Raw genomic sequence first — 23,548 nt, forward strand, 5'->3', positions numbered from 1 at the left:
GCGGACTGAAAAACTTCTTGCCAGGTGGCAATTTTGCAACACTTCTTTAAAGTCAATTGGTGAGCCATGGTAAAGGGAATGATATACTTACAAAAAATACAAAGTCTAAGGTGTCAAATGCTGAAGGCCTCATGTCTCCCTGAATGATACCTGAGACGAAATAGAAAAAAGAAAGTGTATAGTGACTTTTGAGACACCATGTGTGTGTGTGTATAATCATTATCATAATTATAACCCCCATTTTCTTTTCGATTCTCATTATCATCATCTTCATCATCATCATCATCATCATCATCATCATCATCATCATTTAATGTCCACTTTTCCATGCATGCATGTTTCAGACAGAGCATATTTAAGGCAGATTTTCTACAGCCAGATTCCCTTTCTGCCAGCAACCTTCACCTGTTTCCAAGCAAGATAACATTTCCCCGGTGGTAAGACATGTTCTTGCAGAATTTTGGAAATAAGGAACACTGTTTGCACGATAGTGACAATCATTTACCACTATCATGCAATGTCAAGACAAAGAAACCCAAACACACACCTTCACACAGGCACATCTTCATATATACACTCTTTCTCTCTCTATCTCACACACACACATGACAGGTTTCATTCAGTTTCTGTCAACCAAATCGATCTACATGACTTTGGTCAGCCTGGGGCTATAGTAGAAGACATTTGCCCAAGTACCATATAGTGGGACAGAAACCAAAGCTACATACTTAAAACAGAAATAGTTTACATTTTTGTTTTGCTTTTGTTTTGTCTTTCATTTGAAAGTTCAGTAAGTTACTATTATTTTATATACTCACATGAAATATAATAGACTTTACCAGTCATAGCAGGCACTTCTACTATATTCATAAACTTTAACTGATCTTCAGATCACATTGAATAATGTAATCCACAAGGCATGATTGTCATGGATAGAAAGTCTTCAATCATAGGTCTATGCAATCAAGGCTGATAAGCAGTAAAACAGCAACAATAGCTTTGACAGATATTTTGTAAAGACAAAGTTGAAGTATATACCTGTGTTTATTAGCTACCCAGTTATGTCTATTACATGAAAACAGAACAATGGGACAAATCTGTCTCCAAGAACACTTAACAATCGAACAACATAGTTACTAACACAGCTGGAAAAGAGCAAGGGGAAGAACAAGGGTGATCCACTTCAGGCAGCACTATTAATATGTATGAGATGCTTTCATAAAGTATCCAACTTTATGTTTTCTTGTCAAAGCTAATGCCTTTGGCTAGGAGGTGATAATGCCTTTCCTGTGCCACTTATCACCCAAACAATCTTGCCAACAGAGCCTTAGTTTTGGTTGGACACTTTATGAATGCACCACTTAAGTATTATGTCCTGTTTTTGTAGGACAGGGAGGTAAACTTCATGATTATCATTATGATGATGATGATTATCATCATAATCATCATCATGTTCATCATAACCATTTAACGCCTGTCTTTGATGAACACATGGGTTACGTTGTTCAACAAGATCCAGCAAACTGGAGGACTGCATCAAACTCCAGCGTCTACTTTGGCATGGTTTCTACAGCCAGGTGCCATTCTAACACCAACCACATTACAGAATGTACTGGGTACTTTTCCATTGTTGTTTACATATGGCAAACCTTATGTAGACCTTACGTTATGCTGTTCATGATAGTGAGGAAGCAAGCTTAAGAACCACTACAGAGAGCACAAATTCAAAAACTTGAGTGGACAATCCATTTATCTCTAAATAAGTTCTGTAAATAGGTAAAAGGTAAATGTGCATGGCTCAGTGGTTAGAGCATCGGGCTCACAATCATGAGGTAGTGAGTTTGATTCCTGGACTGGGCTGTGTGTCATATTCTTGAGCAAGATACTTTGTTTCACATTGCTCCAGTTCACTCAGCTATAGAAATGAGTTGCAACATCACTGGTGCCAAGCCATGTCAGCCTTTGCCTTTCCCTTGGATAACGTCAGTGGTATGGAGAGAGGCTGGTATGCATGGGTGACTGCTGGTCTACCATAGACAACCTTGCCTACACTTGTACCTTGGAGGGGAAATTTCTAGGTGCAATCGCAGGGTCATTTATGACCAAAAGGGGTCTTTAACCTTAAATAGTTATGTGGTGTGCTCAGTTCAAATTTTACACAAGAGCATAGTCCAGAAAGAGATGGATTTTGCTTAGTAGTATTCTCATTGACAAGGTCAAAATCTCCATCAGGCCACACTGATATGGTGGATTATAGGACTGACTATAGACGACTCTGTACTCTTTTGTTCTTTGTTTCAGTCACTGGACTGCAGCTATGCTAGGGCACAGACTTGAAGGATATTGTCAAACAAATTGCTCTCAGCTAGCTACTTATTCTATCGGTTGCTTTTTGCTGAACCACTAAGTTACAGGAACATAACTAAGCCAACACCAGCTATCAAGTGGTGAACAAATATAAACACACACACTCACACACACAAACACGCACATGTACACACACACACACATGTATATATATAAACTATGAGTTTCTTTCAGTTTCCTCTCCCAGATCCATTCACATAGCAGCATAGTTGTCCCAAAGCAATAGCAGAAGTTACTTACCCGAGGTGCCACACAGTGGGACTGAACCTGGAACCATGCAGTTGAGAAGCAATCTTCTTGCCATACAACCACACCTGCACTTACTTTTATGTGTATGTCTTCTGTGTTGTATCCGTATGTGTGTGTATTTTTGTGTATACATATTAATTGCTTGTGTGTATGTGTGTGTTTACGTGTGTATATATGTATAAGTGTATCTATGTGTGTCTGTATGTATGTGTGTGTGGTATATATGTTTGTGTGTACATGTGGATATTGCATGTGCATGCATACTTAATAAACATTACATGTTGACCACGGTCACCATGATATAGGATACACAGTCATGTATTGACAATTTATAATGAGAACTGTATGAAAGGATAGCGATTCTGAACCATTGTGGTGATGGAGAACGATGTTGATAAGAAGAATTATACTGATTATTTGATTTTGTTTTCTTTAATTAGATTTTAATCTTCATTGTTGCATGTCAAAACTGAGATATTTCAAATTCCATCTTCCTTCATGTCAAGCGATCGTTGTTGTCGATGTGCTGTGGCACTCATGGCCCATCGTAATTAAATGAATTATTGAAAATAACTGGTTTAAAGCCAAGGAAATCTAGACAGCAGTGCTGTAAAGGTGCAACGGATGAGAGTTCAACGTGTCTCGATGAATAACAAGATAACATTAGCCATCATAAGTCTAGTTGTTGTTTAACATTACGTCAATACTGGTCGATCAAATTTATAATAAAAGACGTTCTAACCAAGGCCATCACACATTTTTACATACCCAGAACTATAACGTTCAATATATTCTTCCTTCCATTTTTCTGTTTTTCTTTGTTACCATTTAATAAAAAAAAATGTTTGCATCTGATTTGACCAAGATTGACTGTTTTTTGCAGCAAGTAAACCCTTTAAATATCAACCAGCCCCTGGAAACTATCATACAAACTTCCTATTTTAAAGTGAGCTAAATACAAATTTCCCAATAAAATTTCATAGACACCACCATGTGGCTTAGTGGTTAGGGTGTAGGACTCACGATCCTAAGGTTGTGGTTTCAATTCCTAGACTACGCGATGCATTATGTTCTTGAGTAAAACACTTCACTTCATGTTGTTCCAGTCCATTCAGCTGTAGAAATGAGTTTAGCCTGGAGAGGGATGGGTTCTGCTAGGCTTTCTCATTCTAGACATGCTGCATGCCTGTAGCACCTCACGAACCCCAAGGGGTTAAGGGACTTGTCAATTGTCAATACATCAACTGGGGCACCCACAGAAGGCAGACTGCAAAGACCAGACCACCTTGAGTAAGAAATGACTTTGGGCACACACAATGTACCACAGCTAGACTTCCACATGTCACAGCACAGTTCTCTCCTCCCAGTCAACAGTTATATTATTAGTGTCTCTCTTTTGTAAATAACCAATGCAGTAAATCATGTCCAGCAGTAAAGCAGTAAATATGTTAAAAGTAAAGTGTAAAGAGCTTAAAAGTCACACTCCATGCAGACTTTTAAGTTAGCTCCTGCAAAGGCTAATTGGACTCACAGCCTAAAACTAAAGAGAGCTAAATTTCATGACTTTTATACATTTATAGTGACTATATGCCCTGGTAGTGTTTGATAGCGGGTTAAGGATGGATAAGAATTAATTCTTTAATGCAATCATTCTAAAGTTCCAGTCCCAATTTGAATTCGAACTGTTGGCCAATTTGTCCCAAAGTTCTTATCTCAACTTAAAATTAACAAAGCAAATATCCTTTACCTCCCTATTGGTCCCTGATGTCATCTGGCAAACGCCAACCAAGATGGTATGTATCAGTCAAGCTTTACCTGCTAGAAATAGCAACCCAAATGCTTTTAAGTCAGATCCCAATGCAGGATGTTGAAGAATCAAATGAAGGGCATATTTTCAATCCCAAGATCATCCTGATTCCAAAAAGGTACAATATGCTTATGTAGAGCAAATGGAGACTGAAATACAGGGTCCCAGACAGACAGAATTTTGCAATTTATTATTATAGATAGATGATGCCTGCTAGAACACATGACAATGGTCTTCAACAATACAGCACACACCAACAAGCAACCATTTCCCCCACAACGTAGGTGAAAAACACCCTCGAGATAATATGTACCTCTTTGCCCCTTGACATTGTGTAATGGTTATAAATGAGTGTTACTGCAATACAAGAAGTGTCATTTGTTTCCAAACCTTGAAAACATGTCCAGTCATGAGGAACTATTACCTTGCTTGGAAACAGGTGTGGGCTAGTGGCAGGAAGGACTTCCAGCCATAGAAAGTCTGGTTCAACAAATTATATCTCGCTCATGCAGACATGTTTAAAAAGGCCATGATACAATGAATGAGATGATGATGATGGTGGTGGCTGTGTCAGTGACAGCAGTGGTGGTCATGGTAGTGATGATGATGATGATGACGGTGGTGGTGGTGGTGGTGGTGGTGGTGGTGGTGGTGGTGGTGATGGTGGTAGTGGTGGTGGTGGTGGTGGTGGTTGTGATTACTCTCTAGGATACAGTCTGGGCAATGTTTTTGCATGAGGTCCCTATCAAAAAAAAATCCTGGGGAAGTTGTGGTGATCGCTTAAAGTGGAGCGAAAACACTGAACCTTATGTAGGAAATGACAGAAGGCTTGATATATGTGACACATTGCTGTACTTGAGAAGACCCACCCACCACAACAGAATTGGGGTTCTAAAGCCAAGGTGCCACACAAGAAGTGTTTGTGTGGGTGTTGGTGCCATGTAAAAAGCACTGGTGCTGGTGCCAGTCCTACATAGAAAGCACCCAGTAGAGTCTGTGGAGTGACTGGCACAAGGAAGGGCATCCAACCATAGAAACCAAATCAAAACAGGTTATGGAACCTGATATGGGCCCTGGCCTTACTGGTGCCTGTAAAGCTGTTGAACCCATGCCAGCAAGGAAAATGGACATTAAATGATGATGGTGATGAGGATGATGATGATGAGGATGATGATGATGATGATGACGACGACGACGATGATGATGATGATGATGTGTGATTGTGAAACCAAGAATTTGTCATAACTTTAACTGTATTGTACAGGAGTGTAATATTACCATGTTGGTTCCTTTACAGAAACACACACACACACACAGAGTTACAATGTCTTAGTGATAGTGTAGAAACCTACTGGAGATGCTTTTGATGTTTTATGTTTACAGAAGCAGTGTAAGACTGGCATAAAGTATCTGGATTGCATGAATTTAATGCTTTTGCATTAAAAAGGTTAATGAGAAATAAAGAGTAGTACCTGTTTCTTTACTACCCACAAGGGGCTAAACACAGAGAGGACAAACAAGGACAGACAAACGGATTAAGTCGATTATATCGACCCCAGCGTGCAACTGGTACTTAATTTATCAACCCCGGAAGGATGAAAGGCAAAGTCGACCTCGTCAGAATTTGAACTCAGAACGTAACGGCAGACGAAATGTCACTCAGCATTTCGCCCAGCGTGCTAACGTTTCTGCCAGCTCGCTGCCTTAATAAAGAGTTGTACCATCATAGTACGACTGTAATTGGTTAGCAGAATGAGCACATCAATAATGTATAGAATAAAGAATTGGAAGAATGTGGCAAGTTATAGTGGAGTGGTATGACAGGAAATGCTCAATCTCTAAACTGAGACACAGATGGAGTCTATAAGTGGTCAAAATGATAAGTGGATTGTGATTTGAGATATTGAAAATAAGTGTCTTAGTCACAGACAAAGTGAATTGCTATTGTTTTTTTTTTAGTAATTTTGTTTTTGTTTTATTTTACTTCTGACTATACTACCAATCAAACACAGTATCTGCCATCATCTACTACACTGGAGTTTGCATGGCTAAGTTGTACACGAAACTTGAGAGTCTGGTGAGGGTTAGGGTTGTTCATCATTGAAACGGTGCCAAGTGTTGCAATGCCAAGTGTTGCAATGATGATGATGATGATGATGAAGTGGACAAGGAGGATGGCGCAGTAGTGGTGGTAACAATTGCAATGACAACAACAATGATGACGACGACAACAACAATGATGATGATGAAGATGATGAGGTGGACAAGAAGGAGGATGGTGGTAGTGGTGATGACAATTGCAACAATGACAACAACAATGATGATGATTATAACAGCAATAATGATGATGATAATGATGATGATGATGACGATGATGATGATGGTGATGGTGATGATGATGACACTAGAGTGGTGGTGGCAATGATAAAAAACAAAATGGTGATAATGATAAAGGTGATGATTGTGAATATTAATTATCACAATCCTATGCCTCAAAACATTGAGATTTTGCTTGAATATTTAGTGTTACAAAAGCAATATATCGATATCCTTGACATCCATGAACAAATGCATATAGTTCAACTTCGAACAAATATAGGATTTAACTCCAGAACAAACAAGCAATGACCCTTAGTACTGTCTAAACTGATACATACACACACAAGCACACACGCATACACACACACAAACACACTCACACAAACACATATACACAAATACAATTGTTCATATACACCTTACCCTCCACCCTTCTTAACCTTCTCTCTCTCAGAACTGCATTTCTCTCCATTTCTAACCATTTGTCTCTTATTTTTTCCTCTTACTGATATCTCCCTTTCTCACTCACTCTATGTTTTTCTCATTCTTCTGATGAAGGACTATCGTGCAAAATATTAAGACATTTTCTCTTTCAGTTAAAGTGTTAAGCTAATGCTCTATTTGTTAAACCTTGACTCTCCTGTATTGCCTTCTTTTATTGTTTATTGCATTTACAATCTATGTGTGAGTGTGTATTTATGCATGTTTATCTGTGTGCATTTGTGTGAGTGAATTCATATTTCCCTAACCTCTGTATGACTTCTTTCAGTGGCTATAAACAATAGCATCAGTGACAGTGTCATCTGCTAACAATCCACTGTGAAAGCATATCAGGGCTTCTTGAACATCTCTTGACATGTTGTACAATCTTTGTTAATAAAATGCTCATTTATTCATAGTTGCCTGTTTCCACTCCTCAGTATAAACTTATTTGATTTTCCTGTTGCTTGACAGATAGGGAACAAGCACAAGTTGGTCTCTGGAAAGGTATCCAGTCACAAAACACTCTACCCCAACATACTCTTAATTGATTTATGCAAGTATGGAGAACTCTTTACTCTTTCACTTGTTTCAGTCATTTGACTGCAGCCATGCTGGAGCACCGCCTTTAGTCGAGCAAATCGACCCCAGAACTTATTCTTTGTAAGCCTAGTACTTATTTTATCGGTCTCTTTTGCAGCATCGGTTGTCAATATATACATATATAAGACGGGCTTCTTTCAGTTTCTGTCTACTAAATCCACTCATAAGGCTTTGGTTGGTCCGAGGCTATAGTAGAAGACACTTGCCCAAAGTGCCACGCAGTGGGACTGAAACTGGAACCATGTGGTTGGTAAGCAAGCTACTTACCACACAACCACTCCTACGCCTACTAAGCTGAAATTAAAACAATGATGATCATCCCCTTAATGTAATAATTGTAAAATATATATAAGTATCTATAACATATGACGCAAATGTAATCTGATATAGAACTTAACACTTGGTATCAAATAGATATGTTTATTATTTCAAAAAGTTAAATTCTATTTGAGTGCAGCTGAAGTGAAGGGTCCTCTAACAACTATAGTCATGCAAATGTAATGGAAAGTTTTGGTTCTGTACTGGAGTGGGTAGAGAGCTTTGCTAATTGTGTTTCAGAATGTAGAATGCTGGAAAGAAAATGAGTCAACAGGAACTAGTTTTTTGGGGGAATTTATATATTAGGAGATGAGCCTGTGACTGTTTCTGAAGCACTAAGTAATGTTTCTCTTTTTAGATTGTGTGTGTAGGGAACTTTATCCATATGTATGCAGACATTCATACTCAATACACACACACACACACACACACACACATGTATATCATCATTATCATCATCATCATCATCATCATCATCGTTTAACGTCCGTTTTCCATGCTGGCATGGGTTGGACGGTTTGACTGGGGACTGGCAAGACAGTAGGCTGCGCCAGGCTCCAATCTAAACTGGCAAGGTTTCTACAGCTGGATGCCCTTCCTAATGCCAGTTATTCTGAGAGTGTAGCGGGTACTTTTTATGTCTCCAGTTAAATGAAGGAAAGAAAATAGAGAGTTAAGATAATAATAATTATTTATTATTAAAAAATTGGTAATCTTTATTTCTTACAGTCATTTCCATTAGTGCACAATAGATAAATTACAAATTTATGCTTTAAATTTGCATTTATATGTTATGTGCATAATTTCTTCAGAGATTAACATCTCCTCTAAGCAACTTATATATATATATATATATTTACACACACACACACACACACACACTAATATCAAACAGTGAGAATGAGTGCTCAACACTGCCTTGATAGATAAATATTCTTTATTTTGGGTTAAGAAGGCAACCAATGGTTTCCTGTGAAAGGAACTTCACAATTGTCATTTTCTGTTAAATGTTCATAGGCTTCTTTGTTGTTATATATATATATATGGTTATGGCAGATGGCACTTAGCATCCAGTTAATCAAAAGTTTCATATTCTATCTAATGATCAAGAAGGTGAAATTCAAACAACAAGAAGTGAGGTACCAGTATTATAACCATAAACCACTGTGGCACTTTTGGCATAAAGTACATGCAAGATATAACAGTCAAATCTTATTCATATCATATGTTAATATTTAAAAAAAAAAGATCAAATCTAAGTCATACTGTACCTAATAATTCCGTATCCTCAATCCCTGAAATGAAAGGGGAGATAACCACACCTGGAACACCTTTTATAATAGCTCTGCTTCATCAGGTGAAGGCACATTGCCTAGTTGTAAAGGTGCTGAACTTGTGATCACAAGACCATGGTTTCAATTCCTGAACAAGGTAGCGTGTTATGTTCTTAAGCAGAACTCTTCAATTTATGTTGCTCTGTGATCACTTCATCATCTGAGGCATGGCCTATTGTGCACTTGTACAAGCAATGTCAGTTTGATGGAGGGGGTGAGCTAATATGCAATACAAACATACAAACATTTGTTTATATATAAACAAATTACCTGTGCAGGTTGTTCAGCAAGAAATTGCACAAAAAATCCTCATCTGTCATCTATGACAGGAGAGTTCACACACACACACACACACACATCAAAAAAAAAAAAAAATTAATAAATTCGTCAAAGCTGGCCAGAGAATCAACAAAAATTACATCAACAATAACAAAAATAATAATCTCTACTCCACGCTACGTCTAGTTGAATAAGGAATTCAAACGTGTTGCTAAGCTGATAGTTTAGAAGTGAGATCAACTATTTGAAACATTGGCCACCAAAAGGACATATCATTAAGATTGCCTGGGAGATAATCTTTTGAAATGTCAATGAAATGGTGACAGGCTAGTTACATTAATGGTAATTTATATAACCAGTAGACAGTGTCTGCTAACACCACAGCCACAGCCACCCCTGCCACTATCACTATCATATCATGACCACAAATTTAAACCACAAATACCATCCTCTTCCTCTTCCTCCAGCGCCTCTTCGTCTTTATTGCCATCATCATCATCGGCATCATTATCATTGACATCGTCATCGGCAGTATCATCAGCATCATCGCAACCACCATCATCATCGTCGTCGTCATCGTCGTCGTCGTCATCGTCATCATCATCATCGTCATCATCATCATCATCATCATCATCATCACTACTGTCATTTACCACCATCATCATTATCATAATAACTACAACTACCATTGCCATTATCATCATTGTCATCATCATCATCGTCACAATTAGAATTATCATCTTCATCATCACAACCGCCATTGTTACCATCCTTATCACTGCTGAAACCACTATGACCATCATTATCGTTAACAGAACCTTAACTACCATCATCATCGTCATCATCATCATCATCATCATCACAGGGATCTTCACTAACATCCTTATTGTAGTCGTCATCGTTGTCATCATCATCAAAATTACAACAACAGGGAAAGAAATGCAATTAAATAATGGTATAAAGAAACAAAACAAAGAGAGAAATAGAAGATGGACAAACAGAAAGGAAGGAAGGAAGAAAGAAAGAAAGAAGAAAGAAAGAAAGAAAGAAAGAAAGAAAGAAAGAAAGAAAGGAAGGAAGAAATGGACAAAACAGAGAAAAACTGAAGAAATGAAAGAAGGAAAGAAAGGCAGAACGAAAAAAGTTACAATAAAAAACAATAGGTTTTAATGAATGCATAAGAGGGAGAAAGGAAGATAAAGAGTCGATGTAGAAAGAGGGAAGGAGAGTGATAGTGAGAGAAGAGAGGGAGAGCAAGAGAAGAAGAGATGTATAATAGGTAAAGGGGAATAGAAAGAAAAGGGAGAAAGATTAAGAGAAAAAGCAAGAGAATGAAAGAAAGAGTGATAGATGGAGAGAGAGAGAAAGAGAGAGAATATAAGGAGAGTATAAAGAGAGTATACTAGGAATATGATGAAAGATAGTGAGAAGTGTACAGAGAGAGAGGTCAAGGGATTGAGAAATCTAAGAGATGAAGGAAGGGGTAAGAAGGGAAAGGAAATATAAGACTGGCTGAGGAGAAAGATAGGGGTGATAGGCAGCAAGATAAGAAAAAAAAGTATAAAGTATAAAGTGAGGGGGAGAAAGAAGTTTAGGTAAATGGACTCAAAGAAATGAGAGAGAAAGGGTTAGGGAGATTTTAAGGAGGGCTTGAAATCATAGCATCACAATATCATCCTGTGATGTAGTGTTTTAATTATGGAAGGAAATTGATGACATAATCTATTCTATGCACGACATTTATATCATTTGTAAAACAACTGGCTGATAAATTATAGGGCTGAATAAAAGATGAAGTTTGTTTAAGTCACAACAGTTATTCATGAGAAATTTGAGGAATATACTTTGGAATAGAAGCTAAGCCATAATCTTTTATATAATCTTTTAATCATTTGTATTATTCCTAACTAAAGAACAAAATTGAAGTCTATTGCAGACAACATTTATAAAAAAATATCTATATTATTCTTCATGTTACAGTTGACAGGGAAATTTATTGTTTTAAATTGTGTGATATATATAATGTCGACCCAACTGGTGGTCAATGAGGAAACTAGGGATAAATGAATGGTTAGTGAGAGCTTTGCAAGTCATGTACAGGGATGCTGTCAGTAAGGTGAGGGTTGGCAACGAGTACATTGAAGAATTCCTGGTAGAATTAGGGGTCCACCAAGGTTCAGTCCTCAGACCAACTCCTATTTATCATAGGCCTCCAGGCAATAACAGAGGAATTCAAGACAGGATGCTCCTGGTAGCTCCTCTATGATGATGACCTTATTCTAATTGCTGTGTCACTATCAGAACTCGAGAAGTTTCAGCTGTGGAAGCAAGGATTAGAATCAAAGGGCCTTAGAGTCAACCTAGCTAAAACCAAAGTCCTAATAAGTAGGAAGGCAGATAAACTAAAAATCCCTTCTGGTAGATGGCCCTGCTCGATCTGTAGAAAAAGCATAGGTAGAAACTCTATAAGATGTACCCAGTGTAAGCTATGGAAGATAAGAGGTGAAGCAACATCAAAGGAAGGCTAGCTGGGAAGATAGTTTTTGTATGTGGCAGATGCTCAGGAGCAATAAACACTGAAAATGTGCAGAGATTCTGCCAGATACCAGGGAGAAAAACTAGAAGTAGTTGTTAGCTACCATTACCTAGGTGACCAAGTCAGTAGCGGGGGAGGGTGTGCTGAAAGTGTAGCTGCTAGAATAAGAATAGCCTGGGCAAAGTTCAGAGAGCTCTTATCTCTGCTGGTGACAAAGGGCCTCTTGCTGTATGATGCATGTGTACGGACAGTCATGTTCTCATGTATGTGCAAGAGGCACACTCTCTCTCTTTCTCTCTCTTTCTCTCTCTCTCTTTCTCTCTTTCTCTCTCTCTCTCTCACACACACACACACACACACCTCACAATGTCCAGTTCATTTACACATTCAAACATCTTGCACTTTCTCCCCACTTTCACTTTAAAACAAAAGTAACAGGTGATTTTCAGGACAAAAATTGTTAAAAAAAGGTATCTACTCATATGAATTGATTACTATTGTATGGGTAGTTCCAATCAAATAAGTCCAGGAGTTAGGTTAAATATATATGCATGCATAAGTACCATGAATTTCCATTCTACAAACTGGCAAACAATTCCATGAATACTTTACCGGACAAGGCTGGGCATTAAGTCTAGTATATATATATATATAAATAAGGGTGGCTTGTTTTATACATATATATATATATATATATATATATATGTATATATATATATATATATATATATATACTTATACATATGCATGTATGTATGTATGCATGTTCATATATAGATTTTCTATAGCCAGATACCATTTTTGTCATCGACCCTCACCTGTTTCTAAGAAGTTAATATTCTCCAAGACTATGACAAGAAGACATGAACATACATATGCTCATACATACATACATGTGTGTGTATGTGTGTGTGTGTGTGTGTGTGTGTGTGTGTGTGTGTGTGTGTGTGATAGGCTTCTTTCTGTTTTAGAAACTTGTTTTCCAACCACATGGTTCTGGGTTCAGTCCCACTGTGTGGCACCTTGGGCAAGTGTCTTCTAATATAGCCTTGGGCCGACAAAAGTCTTCTGAGCAGATTTGATAGACAGAGAAACTGTAAGAAGCCTATTATGTGTGTATGTGTGTATGTGTGTGTGCGTGTGTGTGTGCGTGTGTATGCATATGTGTGTATGTGCGTGTGTGCGTGTGTGCGTGTGTGTGTGTGCATATGTGTGCATGTGTGTGTGCATGTGTGCATGTCTGTGTGTGTGTGTAATGTCTGTGTTTGTCCCTTGCCACCATTTGACAACTGGCGTGGTGTGTGTGCTTACATTCCTGTAACTTAGCAGTTCATCAAAAGATTCTAATAGAATAAGTACCAGGCTTAAAAAATAAGTCCTGGGGTTGATTCATTCAACTAAAAATTCAAGGTGGTGCCCCAGCATGGTCACAGTCTAAGGACTAAAAAATAAAAGAAAAATATATGTGTATACATATATGTGTGTATGTATGTATATATATATATACACATGTGTGTATATGTATGTGTGTATGTATGCTTGTATGTATGTATCTACCTATGTGTGTGTATATGTATGTATGCACATATATAATGGGCTTCTACACAGTTTCCATGCACTAGATTTCACTCACAAGGTATTGGTCAATGTGACCAATAGCTACCAATAAAGTAGAATATACTTGGCCAGTGTGCCATACCTTGATTTTGAACTTAGAATCACATGATTGTAAATCTAGCTGCTGAACCTCCCACCACCATTGCCTCCACCCACTTATATAAACTCATACAAAATTTCAAGTGGTGGGGGTGGTGGTTCTGGTAGTGGTTGTGGTGGTGGTACTGGTAGTGGTTGTGGTGGTGGTAGTGGTGGTATACAGTGCCATAAACTGTTCATATAGAGGTAAGGTATGATCCTGTCTGTAGTCCAGCTGTCATTAACATCTACCACTGTGACCCACCAAAACCCACCACCCTCTGCAAAAAAAGAAAAAAGAAGAAATGGCAGAACAAAAACAAGGAACTGCAGAAGAAACTCATCAGAACACAAGCACAAAATAATAGAATAAACGAGAGAGATGTTACGTCAAAAAGGCTGGTGCTAAGAAGAAAGAGACTTGAGATGTGGGAAGACAAGAGAATAATGAATTGCAAACAAATGAATAAAAATTGCAGTTTAGATATAAAACTTGGAACAAACTTAAATGTAAAGCATGACATGTAAGTGGTGGTGGGGGGGCACAGATTAAACAGACATACTACAGATCTCTCTCTCTCTCTTTCTCTCTCTCTCTCCTCATTTTATATTACATTGTAACAACTTAACATCTCAAAACCAGATGTTGCAATAACCTACATTATAAATAAATAAATACATAGATACATCCACACACACACATATACATATATATATATGTATATGTGGATGTATGTATGTATATGTATGTATATATATATATATATATATATATATATATATATATATAAATACACACACACACCTCTGTATGTATGCAGGTATGAGCGTATGTAGGAATAACTACTGTAAGTCATATACATCTCGTTGAAGGTATTATGTCCATACAAACATCATACACTCACACCACACATACACACACACATTCACTCACACATAAAAATACATGTGTATATGCATTTGTCCATATCTTAGCATTCTTACACTAAGTACATATATATATACTATATATATATATATATATATATATATATATATATATATATATATATACATATATATATATATATATATATATATATACATATATAAAGATATATATATGTGTGTGTGTATATACATATATATATATATATATATATATATATATATATTATATATATAAGCATCATCATCATCTTCCATTTCTCCATTAAATAATATTTATATAGATATATTCTTCTCCAAAGTTGAGACAAATACCAACTCTTCCTCTTCCATATGGTAAGCCTTATGTTAAGCTTGAACAATTGTGCAGATCTCACCACATGAAACAATTGGTTGCCTTGTTAACCCACAAATCAAGTATATATATATATATATATATATAAGACGGTGCTCCAGTATGGCTGCAGTCCAATGACTGAAACAAATAAAAGAATTAAAGAATATATATATATATATGTGTATATATAGTAATAAGAACCATAATACTTGGTTGGAATTTATAAACATTTAAAGCATCACTACATGCATTTTTACAAATAACATGTTTCTTCAGATCACAGTCCATATTCCTGGGAAGATTACAATGTAGTCCATAGTATCTGTGGGCATTGAGTAGATCCTCTTCATGGATTTATTTCTTCAGGCGATTTAACTCTAATGAATGCTTACCAGAGGGATGTTTACACCTTTTAACTAGTGCAAACGAGTTATGTGTGTGTGTGTGTGTGTGTGTATTTGGCATTCCATTGGTGACAATGACAAGAGTCCCAGTTGATCTGACCAACGCAGTTGATCTGACCAACACAGTTGATCTGACCAACGCAGTTGATCTGACCAGCTGGCGAAGTTAACATGCAAGTGGCTGAGCACTCTACAAACACATGTAACTTGTAAAGTAGTTTTCAGAGGGATTCAGCATGACAGAGAATGTGACAAGGTTGGTCCTTTTGAAATACAGATATTACTCATTTTTGCCAGCTGAGTGATACTCATCTGGCAAAAATGATCATTGTTATTGTCTCTCCACTCTACCATTCCCTACACTTACCTCCTCCATCTGACCACCTGCATCCCATACTTTTATCCCCCTCCTACTCTTACAAACTTACTCACCCCTGGTGATTGTCCTGCCTCCATACTCTCTTCTGTTCACCTTCTTGGTCATGTTAGTATATTCTGGCACCTTGACACAACTGCATTGTGTGGCACTACTCCAGCCTTCTCAATGCGTTCATGTAAAATGTGAAGTAGCCATGAATATCCTCCACAACAAACCTGGTTCCACTCTTTCCATTTAACCTCTCCACACCTTTCATAAAGCAACCATTTTTATCTCCTCTACTCCTTCTCAAGTAAGGGGACTCTTTAGTCTCAGGAAATTACAAGGTAATCTCACATAAAATGTTCCCAGTACATTCTGTAAAGTGTCTAGCATTGGGAAGTGCATCCAGCCATAAGAACTATGCCAAAATTAAAACACTAGAGCAAAACGTAGTCTTCCAACTAAATGGATTCTGTCTAACCATCCAACACAAACCAGCATGGATGGTGGATGTAAAATGACAATGACAACAACGATAATGATGATAATGATGATGATGATGATGATGAATGTGTGTGTGCACATGTCATGTGTATGTGAGTGTGTGCTTGAAACTGATTGTTTACATGCCCATAACTTAGCAGTTTGGCAAAAAAGACTGACAGAATATGTAGTTCTGGAGTTGATTTGTTTGACTAGACCCTTTAAAGCAGTGCTCTAGCAGGGTCACAGTCCAAAGACTGAAACAAGTAAACAATCATCATCATCATCATCATTCATCATCATCATCATCATCATCATTTAACGTCCATTCTCCATGCTGGCATGGGTTGGATGGTTTGACCAGGGCTGGTAAGCTGAGGGGCTGCACGAGACTCCAGTCTGATTTAGCATGGTTTCTACAGCAGGATGCCCTTCCTAATGCCAACCACTCTGAGAGTGTACAGGGCGCTTTTGCATGCCACCAGAACAGGTGCCAGTTGCATGGCACCAGTTACAACAATGATTTCAATAAAAGATAAAAGACTATAACCAGAATATGGTTTTTGTGCATTGTAAACACTGCTTCATTGGAATGGTTCCAGAAATCACCAAAACGTGATGCACAGATTGTATTGGATCTCTCGCTATATCCATCTATGTCTCCTCCATTGCTAATCTAAATGTATTGGATAAAGAAAAATTCTATCTGACAGTAGTTCTAAGTTTGTGAGATGAGAAATTATATACATTGTTTACATTATTTACATTTGATGGATATTTGTCCTCATCTTGTTTGTTGTTAACACAACATTTTGGCTGATGTGCTCTCCAGTCTTTATTAGGTGTCCTGGGGTAATTTTGAACCTGGCTTCTCATTCCTAAGGTATTTTCCCAATGTTATTATTATTATTATTATTATTATTATTATTATTATTATTATTATTATTTATTATTATTATTATTCAGGTCACTGCCTGGAATCGAACTCAGAATCTTGGGGTTAGTAGCCCGTGAACAGTGACTTGAATAATAATAATAATAATAATAATAAAATATAATAATAATAATAATAATGATAATAATAATAATGATAATGAAATAATAATAATGATAATGATAACATCGGAAAAATACCTTAGGAATGAGAACCCAAGATCAAAATTCCCCCAGGACATCTAATGAAGGCTGGAGGTACATTCAGCTGAAAAGTTGTGTTAACATCAAACAAGATGAGGACAAATATCCATCAAATGTAAATAATGTAAAGAAAGAAATATTCGTTTCACATTTTGGCACAAGGTCAGCAATTTCAGGGGAAGGGTCTAAATCGATTAGATTGACCCTAGTACTCAACTGGTACTTAATTTATCCACCCCAAAGGAATTAAAAGTAAGGTTGACCTTGACAGAATTTGAACTCAGAATGTAAGGACAGTCAAAATGCTGCTAGGCATTTTGGCCGACGTGCTAACAACTCTGCCAGCTTGCCGCCTTAAACTGGACAAATAAATATTAATGCCAGGAAAGTGGTAGAATGGCTTCTTCTGGATTTGTATGAGTTTGGAATTTCTTTCTTTTGGCCATTCATAATAATTTGGGTGTTAGGTATGCTTGTTATAGAAAGTATATTGGAGATGTTGATAGAAGTAAATATGATTATAACAACAGTGGCTACACTGGTGGTGGTGTTGATGGTGTTGGTGGTGGTGTTGATAGTGTTGGTGCTGGTGGTGATGGTGAAGGTGGCGGCGGCAGCGGCGGTGTAAAGGATGGTGATGTTTACAATGAAAAAGTCAGTAGTGATGTCTTTGATAGAGTAAATGATGATGATGATGAGGATGAGGATGTGGATGATGATGATGATGATGATGATGATGAGGAGGAGGAGGAGGAGGAGGAGGAATAGGGCAGAAGAAGGGGAAGAGAGAAGAAGGAGCAAGGAGGAGGAGGGATTTAGGAGGATGGCAGGATGGGAAACCGGGTATGAGGGGGAGATAGGGAAGGGAAGAGAAGAAGGAAGAGAGGAGGGAGGAGGGGAAGGGAGTGTTTTGGTGGTGGTTGCATGGGTCATGGTGAAGGGAAGGGAAGGAAAGAAGAGGAAAAGATGGTAAAAACTGCCCAACGTTGCGTGACCTGCTAGAAATAGCAGTCAGTTCTCTGGCAATATCACATCCACGGGATGAGGATATTGCTAATGATGCTACTATTGATAACAATGATAGATCTGGGGTGATGATGATGTTGTTTATGTACTAACAGCCAAAAATTAGACAGATTTAAAGTAAATAACACCAATAAGTTCCCAGTTCATCCCCTCCACCTCCTTCCTCATTGGCCATATTAAAATGAAAATAGATGACCATCTAGCTGCATATCAGGTGTGCAAGTGAGTTACTGCTGTTGTTACCTGCTGACAGATTGGTGCTGCCAGTTGGCTGAGGGATGGGCGACTGGTTGAAAACAGCAGTTTTGATATAAGCAAACTGTTTACCTTGTATATTTATTTGGTAGTACCAGCTGCTGGCATTGAGAGGGAGATAGGGAAAGAAAGAGAGAGAGAGAGAGAAAGAAAAAGAGGGAGAGAGTGAGATACTAAGGGAGTGTATAAAGTGATTAACTGAGAACAGAAGCAGACTGCAAAAAAAACTGCCCAGGAAGAAAAAGCATTTTGTGTATAAATTTACTTGAAGAAAATGTGGAAGATTTTTTTCAGGTAAGACAGTGATTATTATTCTATGAATGTATCTTAGAAAGAAATGTAATACTCGTTAGTTATTGCATCTTCTTCTTTACTTCCTATGAAACCAGTGTCATGATGATAATAGTGTTGGTGATGATGATGACGATGATGATGATGGTGTTGGTGATGATGATGATGATGATGATGATGATGATGATGATGATGATGATGGTGTTGGTGATGGTGATTTGATTCATTTGTGAAAGTATAATTGAAGGTTTGTTTCCTCCACAGCCACCTTTTTTGTGTTATATCAACTTGTTGAGGCCAATTTACCACCAACAGGCTTCATCCACAGCAGGAATTGAACACAGTTCTCTAAATTAAACAAAACAGAACATCTGTCAATTCTAAAGTGGTGTCACTGCTTACAACAACAACTTCTTTCTACTCTATGGAATCCATTTACCATTTAATGAACTGAACTGTTTATGAATTGAGTGTGTTGGTCATGGACACATTGTAGTGATAACAACAAATGTACAAACCACCAATTCCTCAATAGCTTTGCTCAATCTTCTCCATTCTCAGATGAATTGACCAAAGTATGAAGTTAATGTGAGTTTCTGATTGATTGAAATTGTTACTGCTAGCAAGATGACATTCTCCATTTTCTCTTTCTTTTCCATTTTTCTATTGTATTCATTTCTCTTTGAAAAATATAGTGCCTCTGGCCTTTTCCTTGTAGAACTTAACCTACTTTAACATATCGGTTCAAATACAACGATTGTAAATTGAAATATATTTACATTGTTCTTTTTTTTTTACTATATTTCTGTTAAACTACAACCAATGTTTCACTTAATTTTAAAAATAATGAAGAATTTCTGAAGTGACTGTCGTTTTACTAGTCTTTAGAAGATAGATTTGCTTGAAATTTTGCTGGAAGATTTTAATGTAGAATATTTTTCAAAATAGAAAGTTTTTATCACAGAAGAACGGGTAATCTTAGATAGGCTGGTATCAAGTGTTAGGCTTTGTCCACTTTATATATAAACAGGTATGAAGTATCTATCTATCTATCTATCTATCTATCTATCTATCTATCTATCTATCTATATATATATATATATATATATATACCTATCTGGTGATCTAGCTAGCTGTCTAGCTATATATATATATATATATATATATATATATATATATATATATATATATATATATATATATAATATATATATATATATGTATGTATGTATGTATTGTATGTATGTATGTATGTATGTATGTATGTATGTATGTATGTATGTATGCATGTATGTATGTATGCATATATGTATGTATGTATGTACAAACACATACAAACTATATGCATCATACACGCATACAAACAGACAGACAGACAGAGATATATACATACCATCATATTTACATGCATATCAATGTAAAAGATATTACATCAACCAGAGAGCATGCTAATCCATTATATACATACATACACACATACATACTTACATACTTGCATGTATACATACATGTACAGACATGCGAACGTACATATATACATATGTATCCATATAATGCAGTCATTCATGCATAAGTGCATACATACCCATCTGGAGCAAAGTATGGTTGAACTTGAGGTCATGGGGAGAGAATGCAAATAATCCTTAATTCATATGTTACAAATGATCACAATATCTGGGACTATAAAAATCTGTGAAACCTTTTTAAGATTTAAAGGTTGATGGTTAAAACAAGATACTTTCCTTCATAACCTTGCTACATCATAACTGGATTGTCAAAATTTACTCTAAAACTAAAAGAGAAAGAGAATAGTATACAGAGGATAGGTGTAGGAGTGGCTATGTGGTAAGTAGCTTGCTTACGAACCACATGGTTCCAGGTTCAGTCCCACTGTGTGGCACCTTGGGCAAGTGTCTTCTACTATAGCCTCAGGCCGACCAGAGCCTTGTGAGTGGATTTGGTAGATGGAAACTGAAAGAAGTCATCGTATATATATATATGTATATATGCATGTGTGTGTGTGTGTGTGTGTGTATGTTTGTGAGTCTGTGTTTGTCCCCACCCCCAACATCACTTGACAAACGATGCTGGTGTGTTTACATGCCCGTAATCTAGCGGATCGGCAAAAGAGACCGATAGAATAAGTACTAGGCTTACAAAGAATAAGTCCTGGGATTGATTTGCTCGACTAAAGGTGGTGCTCCAGTATGGCCACAGTCACATGACTGAAACAAGTAAAAGAGTAAAAGAGAGAGTAAAGAGTATGTACCTATCGAAAGGATAACCCCGAGGACAAAGAAATAAGAATCCACAGTGTGGTGGAAGCCATAGCCACTCATGATAAAAAGGAGTGCTGGTGGAATATCCCAGTGGAAACCTGAATAAAATGTAAACACAATAGACCTGATATAATGATTTGGGATAGAGAAGAGAAACTGTGCAGTTGTGGAAATCAGCTGCACAGCGGATGTTAACATAAAGCTGAAGATCAGTGAAAAAGAGAACACCTACGCTGAACTATTGAGAAATCTGCAGTTACTCTATCCAGATTACAAGTTTTTGGGACACTGCAAAACCAGAAAGGAGAAAGCTGATTCTAAGACTACAGATCCAAGCCGTCACTGGAACTGTAAAAATCTGTAAAACTTACCAGAAGTTTACCATTTAAGAATATGTAAGCATGTCTAGTTATGCAAGTATATACATGTGAAGACATGCATAAAACAAAACATACAAATCTACACATATACATACATACATACATACATACATACATACATACATACATACATACATACAAAAATGCCCTGTTGATATTGTTGAAAATCCAATGAAGGAGCCTTGGCTCTAGATTAGAAACTGACTTTCCCTATTGGCAAGAAATCTTGAAGTAAAACAGAAAAATGACATACATACATACATACATACATACATACATACATACATACATACATACATACATACATGCATACATACATACATATATACATTTTTTCACACAAGGACTTGTCAAAAACTGAAACAAACTACACATGTTGATTGTTTGCTGTCAGTACCCTGTATCCTTCAAAAGTTCTTTGCTTCCCAAAATTCACCAGCATTACTCCCGATGTACCTATGCACCCTTTCTTCATTGTGGGTCTTTTCCTGTTCACTTTTTTGTTTCCTTGTGTTTTATTCCATGTACTGGGCCTACACCTCTGGCTTTCATTGTGTTGTGTCTGTATTAGAAACAATTATTATGACAGGCAGTTTTTATACGCCGGGTGGCCATGGCGAAAGAGGTTGTATGGGGGGACAAAATTAAAGGGGCTGAAGACAAACACTTTCCTCTTTTGCTAATCCCTCTTGAAGTGGAAAATAAGGGTGGAGAGTGCAGTGTTGCCTTCCAGCCATTTCATTGGAAGGTTGATCACAGTAGCAAGCATGGTGTGAGTGAATGGGCCTGCCCTGGGCATATGCCTGTCAATTGGAGATAAGGAACTGAAAAAATGCTCCTACCCCAGAAGTCAGTGTATCCATTGTTTTATGGAGTTTTTCCATGAGCATCCCTTGAACATCTCCTCTCTATTGAGAGTTACACTTTGTTAGAATTCTGTACTTTTTTTTCCTTCTTTGTTAAACCTGTTTAGATACAAAATCCTCACAATAATCACATGTACACTACACACACATGCATTCAGAATATTGTCCTATGCCATCCATAATGTTTTTTCTTGATGTAAATCCTTTGTGGTCAATAAAGAAATCATTATTATTATTATTATTATTATTATTATTATTATTATTATTATTATTATTATTATAAGTGCATATTTATTACATATACTTCTAGTATATATATATATTATATATATATAATATATATAATAAATAAACCATACGCATACATATACATACATATATGTACGTACCTACCTCTACATGTATATATTCACGCATATATGAGTACAGGACACCAAAAAAACGTCGAACACAATGAGAAACGAAAACATAGACACAAACCCAAGGAACTGGACATTTTTCTTAAACAACAAAAAAAATAGAGTACAGGACATATATATATATATATATATATATATATATATATATAATATATACACACACACATACACACATTTGCTCTCTTTAAGATACCACGTTCACACTAACATGTGCCTGTGTGCCTGTGTATATGTATATAGACATACACACATATATATATATTATACATATAAACATACACATAATATACTTGCATACATATAATTACAATGAAATTAATATGCACATTCAGTATCCCTTGAAACTGCCTCATAAATATCCGTTATAAATGGCCATTAGATATCTTTTATGCAGTG

At 36.9% G+C, this 23,548-nt stretch overlaps 1 protein-coding gene across 6 annotated transcripts in view; it reads left to right on the plus strand.

Annotated features, from left to right (window-relative positions):
- LOC115213777 (tumor protein p53-inducible protein 11) overlaps positions 1-23,548 on the plus strand; it is a 547,834-nt gene that overhangs the window by 90,187 nt on the left and 434,099 nt on the right. The window contains exon 1 of one of the 6 annotated variants that reach the window (XM_036504950.1): positions 19,177-19,211. The exons of the other annotated variants lie outside the window; for them this stretch is intronic. Within the exon in view, the coding sequence (XP_036360843.1) occupies positions 19,192-19,211 (20 nt within the window). The 5' untranslated portion in view covers positions 19,177-19,191. Of the gene's footprint in view, positions 1-19,176; positions 19,212-23,548 lie in introns of those variants that run through there. 6 annotated transcript variants of the gene reach the window in all.

Source organism: Octopus sinensis, linkage group LG7 (assembly GCF_006345805.1).
Source record: "Octopus sinensis linkage group LG7, ASM634580v1, whole genome shotgun sequence".
NCBI classification, from domain to species: domain Eukaryota; kingdom Metazoa; phylum Mollusca; class Cephalopoda; order Octopoda; family Octopodidae; genus Octopus; species Octopus sinensis.